This window comes from Strongylocentrotus purpuratus, unplaced genomic scaffold (genome assembly GCF_000002235.5).
Source record: "Strongylocentrotus purpuratus isolate Spur 01 unplaced genomic scaffold, Spur_5.0 spur5_scaffold_4, whole genome shotgun sequence".
Lineage (NCBI taxonomy): Eukaryota > Metazoa > Echinodermata > Echinoidea > Camarodonta > Strongylocentrotidae > Strongylocentrotus > Strongylocentrotus purpuratus.
In genome coordinates this window covers 30,211,488-30,228,948 of record NW_022145610.1, presented here as the reverse complement: position 1 = coordinate 30,228,948, position 17,461 = coordinate 30,211,488, and the positions used below count along the sequence as shown (strand labels likewise).

The following is a 17,461-nucleotide window of genomic DNA, read 5'->3' as shown; positions in this document are numbered from 1 at the left end:
CCATATATAGCTTTCTGTGTACAGTGCTTGTTACTTTACCAAGACTCAGCCAAATTTATTATGATTTTGATGACTCCAGAACCTTGCTGTGCACACCAATGCTTACATGCTACATGATCAACTGTTTCTGATCCATTCCACACCTTTCCTTTCACAATGCAATCACATTACCAGAACTGGAGTTTATCTTTAAGGGCCTGGCTCTTGCTTCACCAAGAATTCCTCAAGCATTTGTGCTTACCACTTTAGATATACCAACTGAAAGATCTTGTCATCAGGTTTGAGAGCCAGACAAACATTGAAGGCAGTGATTAGGATTGCATAAGGCCAGCCACCTCTTGTTTAATCATTATGGGTAGATACAGCCTCCAAAATATGAAATAAACATCTGTCAAATATTTCAAGGAAAATGTGACATTTCATACCTAATTTGTATTTATTTTACTTTCTGAAATTGACATTCCAGATTGCCACACTGTGTAGAGGACTATATTCCATATACATTGCATGTGTGAAAAAAGTTAACTGTGGCAGCCCGCTGATTGTTCCTTTTACTGCACAAGTAAATGGGATAGATATACCAAAGGCTTCAAGATTATTTAAATGTTCCAGTGCAAGAATAATCTATACCAGTGTTTAAAGGGTTGTCATGGAGCTAATCAAAACCAGAAATGGGTAATTTTGCAAAGAATAAACTCTGTTGCACAAAGCAATTCTTCTGTCAATGGGTGTTTATAGGTTTGTGCAAAATTGCATGTGTAGCATACGAGCGAATGTGCAGAGAGGCAGAGAAAACAACCAACATATTAATCAACCCCCTTCCCTCCACAAAAAAAAAAATAATTAAAAAATGCCACTAACATAATGTACTCAGGTTGGAAGAGGTTACTTTTTCTTAACCTCAGGATAACTTCCTTCATTCAGCTGTTTAAATGATCAAGGTAATAAAATTAATTTGAGGGGATATTTTAAATGTATAATACTATAATTTGTTTAATTGTTAGATCAGAAAAGTCTTTCACAAGCTTTGGAGTTTGTCAAGCATAATAACATAGTAGGAAACATATGTCAGAAATATGCAAATGATTATAAGATTCATTTAAACAACAATATATTGCTGTGTTTCAATAAACTTGTTTTTTGGAGTACAGAATGTTTTTAATATGGCTAGAAAAAAACAAGCTTTCAAGTTTATAAACATGCTGGTCGTCTTGGTCGATAATATCTATCCTTATGGCTAAAAAAAATTCATATGAAATGGAATGAGCATTTTGGCTTGATGAACGATAAACCAAAGTGGCGGTAGTTACCAAAGGGATAACAAAAACAAAAAAAGATTGCTTGAGTTGAAAAATACAATTCTTCCAACTTAAAGATAGCAAAAAAGGGGAATAAAATATCTATTTCATCTCCTATCTCATTTGCAAGAACTATAAATCTGTTACTCTTTCCATGCAATTATTCTCGAGGAAAACATTTGAAGACTTTGATTGCAAAAGAGCATTATCTCTTTTTTAGATGATTCAAGCTAAGTGCAATCTTGTGATTTAATAAAGAATTTAATTCCTGTGAAATGATGTTACACTTTTGTAATGTAAATAAGGCCAACATAATGCCATACTCAAATGAAAAACTGATTTGGTATTTATTTCTACTTTTATTGTACCTCTTAAATCTAAAAGTAATGTTATTGTAGAAGAGTGATTTAAGCTCAAAATACGCCTATCAATCTGCAAATTGCTATTATATTGGCATTTCTAGATTCAGGATTTGGCATTTAATACATTTTGCAATTTACTGCAAAGGTTTAATAGAGGGCACTACTTTGGGGTTCAGCTATATTGGTTTTGGCTATAAATACACAGATCAAATGACTACAAGATGTTTCCCCCGCTAGATGGGAAACATCGAAGAGTAGCTTGAACTCTAACCCTCATGTCCTGGGCCGAGCTAAGCCATCTTGTATTAAAGAAAAGGTCGAGTTCCGGAACAGGTGAACAAAATAAACTGAGAGCTTATCCATTGTTTGTGTGTTAGTGTGGATGAATATCATAAACAAATCTCACCTGAGAAGGATGGCTCTTCAAATGCCCTCATATTTGAAATATGAAAAGAAATGGCAGAAACATTTGGACCAAACTTTCATGCCGCATATATGTGTAGTCCCACATCCACATTTTTGTGTAAAGTGCATGTAACTTTCATCAAAATCAAATCCTTATCATCTTGATGATTCAAAAACCTCACAGTATACACTAATTCTTATGTACTAGTACATAATCACTTTCCCCGGTTGCTTCTAGGCGGTTTCTTTCAAAACGCAACCACAAGACCAGAACTCAACTTTATCTTTAAGTCTTACATTCTCCCTTTAGCTCATTCCGTCCCCGTCTGTTTTTAATCCAATCGTCCCTCTTGTGCCAGCTGATCAATAAAATCTTGCCTTTGGCCATTTCCTACCTGCTCTATATAATGGATACATGTACTGACCACTATCAAAGCGAGTAGAGCTTTCCACGCTGGTTTCCAAAGTACTTTCCATCCAATGTTCGTTTGTCTAAAACCTTGCTTTTGAATGCATCTATCTCTCCATCCTGTCTCACTAATATAATTCAATACTTCATTTTACATATAACAGATTGATTTTATTCACCTTTCCTTTCAGCTATTTATGCCTTGCCTTGCAATCAATTTTCAGAGTTCTTTCTATTGCATATTCATCTGACTAAAACCATGGATTTGCATATAACTATCTCTCTGTCCTTTCAAATCAATACCTCTAGTCCTTCATGCACTAAATTAAAAAAATCAATGTTACGTATTTTTCCTATCTTGGCTAGGTCTTCCATTCACAAAAAGTTTCCTATCTAATTTCGATACCATATTCATCTTAAAACAATCCATCTACCTCTCTATCCTTTTATATCCATATCTATAATTCATAGAGCAGAACTAAATCATCTTCTTCTCATCCCTCTTAGCTACACCTTCCATTAAAGTCAGGTTTTCAAGAGTACCGGTACTCTCCATTCCATATTCATCCCTCCATCCATCTCTCTATCTTCTCCTATCGATATTGATCGTTGAACTAATGGATCGATGTCAACAACCTATCCTCCTAGCTTAGTCTTCCTTGTCAGGCTGCCTTCATTGTAGAAGTTTACAAGTATCATCTGTTCAACTTTCCATCTACCTAATATTCCAATTCTTTGAATTTTATCCATCTCTCAAAGAATTGAGGATTTTTTTATTTGTTTATTTTTTTTTTGGGGGGGGGGGCTACTTCAATCTACAATGGAATTGCATAATAATTTCAGTGACTTATTGTCACAAATATTTCTATGGGGGCTATTTGATCATGAAACACAGATTCTGTTAAGAGTTTTAGGGGTAATGACCTTGAGCCCCATTCTTTTTCCTTCTTTTTTTCCACCCCAACCCTCCAATGCTTACCAGCTCTCCTAGTTGTGCCCCAGAAGAAAGGAAATGTGTATATTTTTAAACTACAAGGTTTAAACAAAAAATATTCAGGGTCACATGCTATTTCTTTTCACTGCCAGGGTTGAATCTACAGAAGAAAGGAACTTGAAAAATGTGCTCAACTACACTGGCTCTTTAAAAAGATACCTGAATATTTGATTAATTATATAAGTGTTAGGGGTGACAATCGCGCACCCCTTTCTCCTTTTTAACCCCTTCCCTTCCTTACCAGCATTCTGGGTTGTGCCCACAGAAAAAAGGTACTTGTATCCACATGCGCTCTGGTGCGCAGTCAAAGCCTTGTCTCATAACACATTCATCAAGCGTCTGGCAGAGAAAGTGAGAAAAGAAAATGCGGTGGAAAATTTATTTCATTAGGATACACATTAGACCAGCCTACATTGTCTGCAATGAACCCAAAGAGCATTTAGAGCAGTTGAATTAGTTCACTAATTTAATTTTTCAATAATATAATTTCAGTATTTTCCCATGTGGACTGTTACTACTTAAGTAAATTAGAACACAAAGTGAGTTCCTGGATTTCTCCAAGGTTTTTGATACGATAAACCATCATATCCTAATTTATAAACTCTCAAACTACGGAATAAGAGGAAAAGCCTTGGAGGAAAAGCTCTAGGGTAACCATAGGCTTGCCTTCATTAGTTCGAGACTGCCAAATAGCCGACTATTTCTGATTCGGGAAATAAGCCGGAAGTTATAAATCGCATCTTCATCAGCTAGAAACTCAAAACTCAAGCTCGAGATTTTAGCTCCAGATATTTTGCTGCGCGTTTGCGCATAGTGCGAGCCTTCGGGCTGGTGAAGAAGCACCAGACAAATAGCGGGATATTTTGCAAACTAGCCCAAGATATCTTGGGATGTTTATCTTGACCAAATATCCCGCTAATTGCAATCGCGGGCTGATGAAGAGGCAAATTAGCTGGATAATTTGCGATCGGGATGGTTAAAATAGCGGGGTATTTGGCAATCTCGAGCTGATGAAAACAGGCCTCATCAGAATAACATTTTTTGTAAAACAGAGTATGACTCACCTCGTTACTCCTCGCTCTATGTCTTGATAGGCTTGGTCTGAAATCATCCCCATGCCTCAGAAAGTAGTAATAGGAGATAAATCTGTCTAGCGGTGAACGTACCATGTTGATGTATATTGGGTTTACGTGCGAGCCAAATCTGAGTGACAAAAGGATATAAGCACCATCCATATATGTGCAATTCATTCATTAGAAGGATTCTACAAAAGGTATTTTAATGAACAGAGATATACATAAATGTTTACATTTCAAGGAAGTATATATATAAAACTACAAGGAAAACTGGGCTGGGAATTTCTTCAATTCTTGATTGTAAAAAATGAACCATTTTTTCAGTTTACAGGATCTCTTAGAATCAGAATTCCATAGATAGAAAAGGTAATATTTCTACTCTGCAAGTTATTGTGTTCTTGATTATATTTTTAAAAATCTAAGAAATGCGATCCATAGCACTCTACTTGTGCTTTCTAGGGGTATATATCTTTTTCTGTTAGGTGATTCTATACAATGAGTCCCGTACAACATACAAATTTTATTACATTTATATTATAGTCATATCCAGAGATTTGCAATTTTGGAAGAAATGAATGTATAAGTTTCATTGTGTTGTATGAGGCACATAGCATGGTTCAATCTTCCTCTCCTGGCGTAGTTGTGTTTCATGGCTATCTATTGAGCCTCTGAACTAGAAACACCAGTATATTGATCAGTGCAAGAAATAATATAACCCTATAGATCTGATACATGTCCTTTATTAGAAAGCCGAGAGGAGGCATATCGATAGGGGCAGCTCTGCAGCCTCACATGAAGGCTAGAAAGACAGTTGTCCAGATCTTCTGACAATCTGCTTCCGCTTATGAGAGATTGTACACAATTGTATATATGGTAAAGAGGAAGGGTGAACAACCTTAAGATGTCTATGCAAAGGGCATATATTCTGAAATCGACAAATAAAATCTTTCTGGCATTCACATCTAAGAAGGTATACATGCATGCATAAGGGCCATGTCCAGATTTCTACTAATCTTTGGATATATATACTTTGGCTCTGAAATTCAGCAAACATAACTGCAAATAATAATAACTTATACTTATATAGCGCTTTTCATAAGAGATTTATATCAAAGCGCTTTACAATATTGCAAAGATTAAATTAATTTTTAGTAATGCTATATAATAAATTTAGATAGTATACAGAAATGTCAGACTTACCTTGGGAAATCAATGTATGCAAAGTGACCATGATAGAAGCCAGGTTGCTTGGCTGACCAATTGGAGATATTCCTAACTATACCGATCTGACAGAGACAAAAGAGAAAAGAATACAATGGAATAATAAATTAATATTAAAACTACTTGAAGGAGATTCAAGAAAACAAGAATAAAAAAAACAAACATGTAAAACAAGTACAGTATAAACAAAGATATACAAATATTAGGAATAACAGGTACTAAAAGAGAGCATTGATCCATCATCGTTTTTTAAATTATTGTTTTATTTGTGTGTTTATTAAATTTTCATTCATAAAAAATTACATATTTACAAGTCATTGGTAATAATTAGACATACAAACAAACAAAAAACCAATATGTATAAGAACAAATAACAATAATGAAAGGACAAGAAAGTTATACAAAACCATTACAGTAAAAAAAGACCTCGAATTTACCCAAAACATCCATCAAAGGTGCACACGAACATAGTTTTTTAAAGTACAAAAGGTAGTTTTGATTTTTTAAGGTTATCCATCGTCGTTTTTATTATTTCATCATTCACAAGGCATGGCCTCAGTAATTTTGTCATTAGTTTCACTGACCACATGATTTATTTTGAAGGGGGCATGTTTTTTGTTTCTCTCTCTTTTTTTTTTAGACAGTGTGTAGCTGGAATATGAGTCAGTCAATCACATTAGAGATGCAATGCGAATGTGCATGTCATTTCTATAGCCAGTGGAGCATCAAAAATGCAATTGCGTAGGGAAAGTTAACTCCCTTCTCGGGAGAAAGTTCCCTCAAGCGTATCTAAAATGTATGGATTTTTAATGATGAGCACTTACAGAGGCTGCTAAATCAGGAAAAGAGGAGGGAAGGAGGAGGGAAGGAGGAGGGGAGGATGTTTATTTATTTCATTTAAAGGAAGAAGGAAGCAATTTCTCAAACACTGAAAAAACACATCCCTTTAAAGAGAAGGTTGAGTTCTGGGAAGAGATGAAAAATAATTTGTGAGCATTATGTATTATGCAAGTGTGGAAGAACATCAGTAAAACATGTTCCCTGTAAAGCATGGCTCTTCAAATGCCTTAATATTCTAAATATGGCATGTAGCATCATAAAAATCGGGATGGAATTTTTGCCACGTGTTTGTTTAGACCCATATATATCTTTCTGTGTACAGTGCTTGTAACTTTATCAAGTCTGGGCCAAATTTCTAATAGCATTTACATGATTCTAGAACCTTGCAATACACATAAATATTTATATGCTAGATGATCAATCTTTCTGATCGATTCCACAATGTTTCTTTCACAATGCAATCGCTTGACCAGAACTCAACCTTCTCTTTAAAATCCAATGTGCCATACCAATAAATGTGCCCCTATTGTGTTCTTATGCCCCTCAATTGCTTTACCCAAAAAGGAACCTGAATAGACATTCTGATAACCATTTCCTTTTGGCTTGTCAGACAATTTTCAGAATTTCAACCCCCCCCCCCCCCCCAACTATTTTTATGCTACAGAATCCAAGATCTGCTCCTGCTAGACAGTGGCTATATTTCATGTTTACCTTTAAAAATGAAAATAGAAGATGTCAGGAAAAAGAAGGAAAACAACAAATCATACAGTCGACAGAGATATATGAAAGACAGTAAAATAGCAAGATTCTATATACATCTGAACCAGCAGAATAAAATGAGTTAATAGCAGACACAAATATTGAAGATTTCATGTCTTTTTCCTCTTGGGGTACGTTTAAAAGGTTTGACCTATACACGATAGACCGACAACATTTGCTTTCAAACTAGGCATTCATTAAGGCGTCTGCACGGCGTAATCCAAGTGTCACTATTGGGAGCCTCATCAAATTTCTATCGATCAATACCAAGGCCGGGGGCTGATTTGCGAGAAATCTGCTGCCCTCCTGGGGTTGATGCAAGAAAGGAAATGTCAAGAAAATAAACGAGTTTGCTTGTAAAATGTTTTTCCCCTCCCCTCCCTCTCCAGAAAGAAAAACAATCGATGCCAGAGTGTATACATGGCTATAGGCTAATATGATTTGCATTTGGTGGTCAACGTCTCTCTCTCTCTCCCCCCCCCCCTCCCCCCCCCCCCCCCCCCCCCCCCCCCCCCCCCCCCCCCCCCCCCCCCCCCCGCCCCCCGCCCCTGGCACAATTTTAAATAGGGCAAGTACAGCTTGGAGGGCATTTCTCTCTGGTGTGAGCCAGAAGGTCAATAACTTAGATCCATTTTGAATGATATGAAAAATTGTATAGGGAAACAATGAAGACAACCATACCATGAAAGAGGCCATGAAACATATCAAATAAATAAACGGAGTACAAAATAATATGTTTATGAGGGAAGTGCACGATTAGCAACAATTACAAAATGTTAAGGTGATAAAATTGTTGTTCTTTGTGATGACCAAATCTCTGGTTTGCAAAATATTATACTTCATTGTGTGCTGAGAGTTACAAAAATGGTTTTAACTCAGTTACTGTAATTGATATAAAGAGTTTATAATGTTTTATGACAGTGTACCAAAATACTACAAAGTTATGATATGTGTGTTCACTAGCATTGTTGATTGCATGATTTCAGCCATCATGGATTGTATGGTATCCTCCAATAGTCAAAACACAATTGTTATTCTTCTTCTGTTTTGGCTTATTGGCGATTAGTCAGTTGTGACTATTGTCCCCAAAATATAAGAGTATGGTGTTCTCAAATTAACAATAAACATGGAAATATCTAGCAATGATACAAAGCTTTCTTGAAGCATTTAAAATAAATCTATATATTTTCCTTCTCTTCTTCTTCTTCTTCTGTTGAAGTACAGGCCACCATGTTGTTGGTGTATCTTCGTACTTTTTGTGCAGATATATATGTAGTCTTTAATGCATTTTCAGCCATAACAAGTGGAATGACTAAGTGATAAGCCAACTTTTCACAATCTATAAAATGATTGTGTTTTAAAAGTGAAGATCAAGTGCTTTCCAAAGCAGAAATAAGAGCAAAGCCCTCCATCTCAAAGAAATCCACCCGCAGCATTGAGTTTCCTATCAAAAGTTACACACTTTACAAGAGACCCTTATCCCAAGGGAACTAATGTACTTATTAACCCAGAAGTCCGACAATATGCCAGCATATTTCTTCTGACTTCTAAAAGGACAATAAGAACTTGATATTTCTTCAATGACTTTGGCTGATAAAATCAATCAGCGTGAAACAGATACCTTATTAAGTGCCGGATGACCGGATCTGAAACCAAACCTGCCCCAAGTGCAGGTAGGTTTGTTTCGTGAGTATAGAGAGGAAAGAGGTAGATAAGAGGGGCAAGGAGTTAGCTACCTAAATCACAATTTAGACAAAAAAATAATTTCAAAAATCTCCAGAGACTTTGCAACCTAACTTTTGTGATTTTTTTTAACATTGACCATTTTTGCAGCAAGAAAGTTTTGCAAATTAATCGCTACAGTCACTGTTTATCAATCATTGAGGAAGATGGAACTTTAACAAATCCGGAAGTTTCCAAAACATGATCGCAACTTGTTTCTAAATATCAGCTCAAGGGCAATTTCAATACCCTGTTGAATGTCCCATAGAAATCATGTTCATTACACTAATACTTCATAGTCATGTTCGCACATTTCAATAAGGCTATTGGAATTGTGTGGGGTTGATCTTTTGAAAGTAGTTGCTATTTTAATACGGATTACTTACTTTCAGTCATCTACAAAGCAATATGAAATATTACCATGTTACCATGTTACAAAGGGTGACTGGATATAATTTGCTCCTGCAACACTTTCTCTGATCGTTATTTCATCAATGTTATATGTCAGGGTTGCAAATGGGTTTAGATTAGGGTTAGGATTGCAATTGGGGTTAGTTTAGGTTTAGGCTTAGGGTTACAATTGGGGCTAGTTTAGGCTTAGGGTTAGGGTTATAATTGGGCTTAGTTTAGATTTAGAGTTAGGTATGTTGTGGAGTTTAGGGTTGAAATTAAGAATTCAGTTAATGCAGGAAATAAAATCAGAACATAATTTTTTGCAGGAGAAAGTGTCATACATTTGCACAAAGTTATGATATTTCTGTTCTTTTAAAAATAATCTTTTTGACAGGTACTACCAATCAGTTATCAAAAGCAGAAAGAATTCTACTGATGCAGAAAAAGAAGAAGGGCTAAAAATGCAAAATACCCTACCATCACGCGTCTCTCTCTCTCTCTCTCTCTCTCTCTCTCTCTCTCTCTCTCTCTCTCTATATATATATATATATATATGTGTGTGTGTATGAGTGGGTTTTAATATGGAGTTTGAATTAGTTTTAATTCATACCCCTAAACATCAAGAATAACACTAAACTGAAGTTGCTCAATTGCAAAGTTGGTTTGGGATAGATGCAAGGCAATTATGTGCAAAGCAATAGATTAGAGTCTCTGCTTTACAGACTAATATCATATACAGGTGTGAGTCCTAACCGACATGTAAACTGTTAATAACAATTACTAATGATTCAAATAACAATCCTTGGGATTTTGGGATTTCTCACTGAATCTAGTGAGAAATTCACCCCTTTTTACTCACAAAAGAAGTATGAGAGCATAGATGCAAATAAAGACTCTTGTGAATAGTACATGAATAAAACGTGAAGTTTGCTCCTTTTAAAAGGTTAACAAAAGGGGAGCTGGTGCATCGCTCATTGAAGGAGACTTCACAGTTCATTAAGTAGGTTTAATATTGACTCACGCTGTTTCGTTTCTATACAGTTCATCTTTACAGAAGGCAACCCATGCGCATGATCATTCAAATTGTCTCACTGTTGATGTAAGGATACAAATAATAAGTTTGTCCACAAGATCGACCCTGGACCTGGTATGAACTCTGTGAGACACCCTTAAAGTTCATATTTAACTTTAATAATAATTATAATATAAAAATTCAATGTACATGTATGTGGGGCATACTAGTAGTTAATTCTCTTTGAGCCTACAGTCATCATAATTTTTTATTTTATGAACTGGGCACACACTTTTAGACAACCAAAAACAAGGATCATTTTATCTTACATATATTTCTTCTCTTGAAAGCCCGAAGGGCAGTAACTCCTGAACCTTATAACAGAGTTAGTGACTCTTTTGTCTTTTCCTCAGACATTTTCAGATATCTAGCTCTCTCCTTTTCCAGCATTCAAAATTCAAAAGCTATATGTCTAGAGTGCAAGACTATAGTGTGCAATAGACCTCATCAGACTCAGCATGAGAGCTACTCTTTATTCATCCTGAATGGTGTCCGATCTGTGAGAATATCTTGTGAGAATAGCAATCATGAGATTAAAAGAAAACTCAAGTTCCTCTTTCAAACTACAACAACATGGAACGCAATCAACAAGAATTTCACCCCTTACGAGAAGAGCGAGCGGGAAAATATCTCTGTAAATGCAACAAGTTTCTTTTGGGGGCGACTTTGTAGCGGAGGTATAAAAAACAAAACTAGAAGTTCATGCCACACAACTTTTAGTACCATTTTAGTACCAATTGCTATTTGTTAACATGAAAAACAAATTGTTTCCTACTGATAAGTGGGAAACAAGTTTCAGTTTCAGCTTCAGTTTTTTGTTTCCGTATTTCACATGATACAAATATTACAAAATAAAACAATTCTTTTAAAATTATAATTACACAAAAGGAAATTAGATACATGCTACAAATTTAGTTTTGATCAAGTTATTTAACAGCTTTTACAAGAAGACAAATATATTAATTTGATATTAATTTGTGAAATGTGGCGAAACCTAATAAAAAGCAAAGCTTGTAAAAAAAATAGGTCCGAAAAGGAGCATGTGTCAATTAAAATACAAAGAGTTATTATCAGGTGAAATGGGGCACTTAATTCTTATACCTGAAAAGAGGGACTCACCAGGGATGAAAAAGGGCAGTAATGAGAATGGGAAATGGGCATTTGTTGACGGAAATGGGGCACCCATCAGGTTTTGAAAGGGGCATTTATAAGAGGTGAAAAGTGGCATCCATCCCCGTCATATTGAATAAATGAAATGAATGAAATAATTGGCAGCTCTGTTTATTAGTCGATTGCTTTAGTTTACTTGTTTGTTTGTTTTATTTTTCTAAATAAATAAAATATCATTGCTTCCACTACAGCTATTACCCCCCTTCACGTCAAATCATATTGTGATTGTGTAGACTGGTGACAAATGAGTTCACTCAAACAACATATTTACAAAAAATGCTGCAAAATAACATGCACATGCTGTCAATTGGCTCTCCCATGTAAAAAGCTTGCTTTATCAAGTCTGCCTGTAGTACACTTTATACCCACTCGCGATGGCGTCATCAGACATTCCACAAATCGGATTAATATCGGAGGGAAGGAACAGATTTAGGGCAGGCAATAATCCAATAAATTTATGACTGACATGCTTGTTTCTCCACTCTGAGTCGATCTTCCCGCAGAAATATCAATGTGTGGGGTATATGGGAAATATATTACATGTAGACAGACTGGTAGAGTGCATAATTGTCATAGTTACAGCATATAGATAGAGCTTTCAGAGAAGAGCTGGTTGCATCTATAAGACCACTTTGACAGCTGACAGCCAAAAGGGAGTTGACTCACTCTACTTCTACACAGATTTAATGCCCTTCTGGCTCTAACATGAACATATGAAATAATGATAACAACAATATTTCATCTAAGATATAATTTACGACTGATGGGCTTGAGCTTCCCATATTTGTGGGATATATATTACACGAAGCCTGGAGGCAAAACGGATAATGTCATATACATATATTGAAGGACTAGCTGTGCGAAAAGGATAAGCTAGTTTGCAGCTTTTTCTGAATTTGAAAGATCAAAATAATAATATTTGACTTTTATCGCATTAAAACATAATTCATGACAGATATATTCAGTCTCTGGCACATATACCGTATCAATACAGGAAATGTTTAAAAAACAGAGTTATTCAAAATTATAACAGATACAGCATAAAGAATTACCAATTTATATATTAGGCCAAATAAAAAAAAAACATGTTTAGCGTCCTGTTTTTTTGAAAAATAGGAAGGAGAAGGCCCTTTTTTTTTCAAAATGGCCGCTCAAAATGGCCGCTCAAAATGGACGCTCGGTACATTTTTCCGGAGAGTCAGGCTATTTTTCAAGATAGCCGCCGGTATTTATTTATTTTTTTATTTTTTAAAATCAGAAATAGATCATTTTAGAGTATGTTTTAGGTCATTAAAGAAAACAAATTATTAAAAAAAAAAATAGGAGGCGGCCCCCAAAAAGGAAGCGGGCGAGGACGCTAAACATGTATATTTTTTTACTTGGCCTAATCTGTTGAGAGGCAGGAGGGCAGTATAAACCTGTGTGAAAATATAGGTGGTGATCAATGTTCCTGGCTCCTCAAAAATGCTAGTTTGCTGAATAGCACATCAACATAACTCACATTTATGACCGACATGTTTAAGAGTCTGACAAATATATCAATATGTGTGGATAATAGGGGTAATATATCATGCGCAGTGAGGTTCACCATTGTAATAGAAGCGGAGCATAGAGAATAGCCTCTTGGCGATCTTTATTGATTTTCAAAAACCCGAATGATAATAATCTATTTGACTCAGGGTTCATTAAATCCAATTGATTTATGACTGAAATTGTTTCATTCTCTGAGAGAGAGAGAGAGAGAGAGTCATAATGTCCGTTCGGCGACAGAAAGATGTTATCTCTGTATTCAAGTATAGCAGCCTTCTGGCACCAAACAGACAATTTGTATTAGTGTATATATCTATGGGCGCGTTCATGCTGATTTTGATTTTGACGGCCAGAATCAGGCATCTGTTACGCGTTTAGTTTAAAACACGATTGCGTTCATGCTCACTTTTGTAGAATCACCGAAAAACGGCGATCACGATCGCCGATCGTAAACTCACAAAAAGATGCGTTTACAATTTGTAAACGCGTTTAAATGGGGTCTACGTAGCATGCGCACACAGGTTTGCGAATCCAGCTGAAGGCCACCCAATGAGAATTGCCTGGAGAAGTGAGCATGAACAGTGCACCGTGAAACTGTGATTACGATGAGCGTTACAAATCGCTCATTCTGCCTTCAAAATCAAGCATGAACGCGCCCTATTGTGCACAGAGCTAGAAAACGAAAGAGCATATATTTCAGTTGTTTTGGATAGGACCAGCAAGATGAAATTTGAATTAAATAGCACACTAAAATACATGCACTCAAAATGTTTGACTAACATTGTTTTAGTCTCAGACACAGAATGGTATATCGGCATGAGTCGTAAACATGTATCTGTAATTCTGTATAATATGTAGATAAGAATAAATCACATGTGCATCACATGAAGCAGTGACGGAGAAAAGTTTGGAGGAAAAAAAATGATAAAATCAACCTTTGGAAAGGGAGCAAAGATGAAGCCGATTATAGATATTTATTGGCAGTTGATTGTTTATTCTAAAGATAATCATTTCAAATGAGACTAAATTCTTAGAGCTGCACAATGATTAATGACTTATTTATCGATTATTAGCAATATGTACATTTTTTGCTCCCAACCCAAATAAAAAGGGATCTAACACAAAACACAAATGTATATATTTCAGTTAGTTTCAAGTGGCATTTTCTATATGCAATTGGAGACATGAAAAATAAAACAATGGAGGAAGATTTTATATCAAAACAATGAGTCCATCATGTTTAGAACTTGTGTAAATGGGCCTATTTTGGAACGTTCGCACATACAAATTTGGAGAAAGTAACATGTTTTTAGCATATACGTTTTCAGAGAGCGCTGAGCCTATATCATAAGCTTACAAATTGGCAAATGACGTATGAAATCTAACCCCCAAACACACATACACTACACACACTTTCCGCCATACTTTTTTAGGGGGGTTAATTCATGCATCCATCGCAAATTGCATTACTGGGATAATTAGATTAAATTTGATTCAATTACTATGCAAAACGTGGATATATATTTTTTACAAATTGGGAAAGAAATTAAACGCAAGCATGTTTCTGCCATTGACACAGGTGCTATTCGTGTTCAATGCATAATGTCTTGGGTATATGTTTTCAGCCGTGCTTGGAAAGGAATTGCATTTTGAAAGTAACGGCTTTAAACCAGACAATATGCCAATTTGGTAATGTAATCAAATTTAATGCATAGGTCTTTGTTATGATACCCTCACTACAAATTATTTCATTCACCTTTTACGAATAATTGTATTTCATTAGTCGGAATGCGAATTGCATATATTAGTTGTTGCTAGGTAGGACAAACACTATTGCTTGTCCTACCTGTAATGTATGCAATTCATTATCAATTGGTTTTCGGTTTAGTTTTAATTCTCTTGACTTAAAGAGAAGGTTGAGTTCTGGGAAGAGGTAAAAAATAATTTGTGAGCGTTATCATTGTTATTATGCAAGGGTGGAAGAACATCAGATTAAACATGTTCCCTGAAAAGCATGGCTCTTCAAATGCCTTCATATTCTAAATATGACATGAAACATCGTAAAAATCGGGGGGTAGGTTTTTTTTCGCCATGTGCTCATGTAGTCCCATATACATCATTCTGTGTACAGTGCTTGTTACTTTGCCAAGATTTGGCCAAATTTCATATCATTTTGATGATTCCGGAACCTTGCAATACACACAAATACTTATATACTAGATGATCAACCTTTTCTGATAGATTCCACACTGCTTCTTTCACAATGCAATCACATGACCAGAACTCAACTTTATCTTTAAAAAAAAAGTTTAATGAGTATTTATTTCAAACTCTAGATCTGAATACAATGGGGAGGAAATTTGAGGATGGGGGGGGGGGGGGTGTGGCATGTGTCCCTACCCGTCACCCCCCCCCCCCCTCCCCTGCAACTACATCACTGGGTACTCATTTCTGAAACAAAAAGTGTAAAGATGTCTACAGTCTCATATTAGCCCTGGACTGCAACTGATCCTATATATGTAACATGAACATGTTCTAACCCTGAACCCTTGTGGTTGGTCCATGGTGGAAGCTGCAATGTGAGTTTTGTTTCCCACCCCCCCCCCCCCCCCCCCAATACATCACTGGTTACTTGTCCCTGATACAGAAAGTGTGAAGATGTCTACAGTCTCTTTAGTCTACATCAGATCGAAGTTGCAAAATAACCAACTATGTTAATCAGCCCCATCTCAAATTAGCCAGCTAATTTGTGTCTTCATAAGCCTGCAATTACAATTATCACGCTATTTGGTCAAGAAAATATCCTGAAAAATCTAGGTCTTGTTTCCAAAAATCCAAAAATCACCTGCTATTTGGGATAAAGCGGACTAATTTGTGCCCGTCTTCGTCTAGTTTGTGATACCGGTAAACGTATCGATCTGGTGAAGACACAATTTTGAGCTTCAGGACGAGTCTGAAAATAGCAGGTTATTTTGCAACTTTGGTCTGATGACAACAGGCCTTTTAGCCTTGGACTGCTACTGATCCTATGTATGTAACATGAACATGTTCTAACCCTGAACCCTTGTGGTTGGTCCACGGTGGAAGCTAATGTGAGTTTCGATCAACTAATTCAATGGGGATTAAAATTACCACCAAACATTTCTTTGAAGTATCATTATCAGGAACGTTTTTAAATGTGCATCAATGCTCGAAAACACACTTCACAGAGTTCACAGCAAACTATCATGTTAGGTAGAAATGTCAAAGTGGAATCCAGGTTTTTTTTGTCTAGTTTTTTTTTTGGGGGGGGGGGGGGAGGCATTGCAAGAAACACCCAATAATTTAGATCAACAACAACAAAAAACATCATTTTTCAAGAGAAAAATGAAACTTCTTATTCACGATTCTTTGGTCGGCCTACATTTAAACTGAAGTATACATGCATTTGACTGATAATGTTCAAACAAGAAAAAAATGAATTGAATTGTATGCCACCAACGATAAAAAAGAAACAGTCTGATATTTAAGACAACTATCTAACTCCTCTGGCAGGGGCTCCCAGGGTTCGCCCAAACAAAAATCAAGGGTCAAATGAGGTCAGAGGTTAAAGGCAAACCCTGATTGAGGGAGGATCAAACAAGCCTCAACTTTACACATGATTTCCCAAGTGGCCAAGTGCACTTTTCATGACTTACTACAGCAATAAAACTGGCTAAAATCCTGGTAATCTGGCGAAAAAAGGTAGCATCCAAATTATTCTAAATGATCAACATTATCTGTTCAGAATCACAGGGGCATCAATCCTGTGTTAAATATACTGGTACTATATATACAGAAGAGAGTTTTTCATAACTTTTGCAGCGGTTTGATATCATCATCAAAGGTGCAGAGCGATTTTATGGATGAAGAGAGTCCAGTCTATGACAAAATAAGGCAGACTATGTTTTAGCTACATTGTACACAGGGTTGCGACTTCCAGAAAATTCAGTTCTAGAAGTTGGTTTGCTTGAAGATAGATGAGTCTGATAATGATCGATGAGAGAGCAACTGGAAAGAAAACAGATGGCTTCACACAAGCATTAGTAAATAGTAATGAGATGGGAGGTTATAAACTTCAAGAAATTAGTTTTCTTGAAGTGAGTTTCCTCAAAGATAGCCTGCAGAACAGGGCTCAAATTAATTTTTTGTCCACGGGGGCTCTTCCCCCCCCCCAAAAAAAGAGCCCCTG

The 17,461-nt window shown here is 36.1% G+C and overlaps 1 protein-coding gene across 1 annotated transcript in view; it reads right to left on the bottom strand.

Moving 5' to 3' along the window:
• Positions 1-17,461, bottom strand: part of LOC100890874 (heparan sulfate 2-O-sulfotransferase 1) — a 62,914-nt gene that overhangs the window by 10,032 nt on the left and 35,421 nt on the right. The window contains exons 3-5 of the mRNA XM_030997114.1: positions 5,745-5,830; positions 4,533-4,671; positions 3,710-3,807 (exon numbers count right to left, since the gene is read on the bottom strand). Coding sequence (XP_030852974.1) covers positions 3,710-3,807; positions 4,533-4,671; positions 5,745-5,830 — 323 coding nt within the window. The remainder of the gene's footprint in view (positions 1-3,709; positions 3,808-4,532; positions 4,672-5,744; positions 5,831-17,461) is intronic.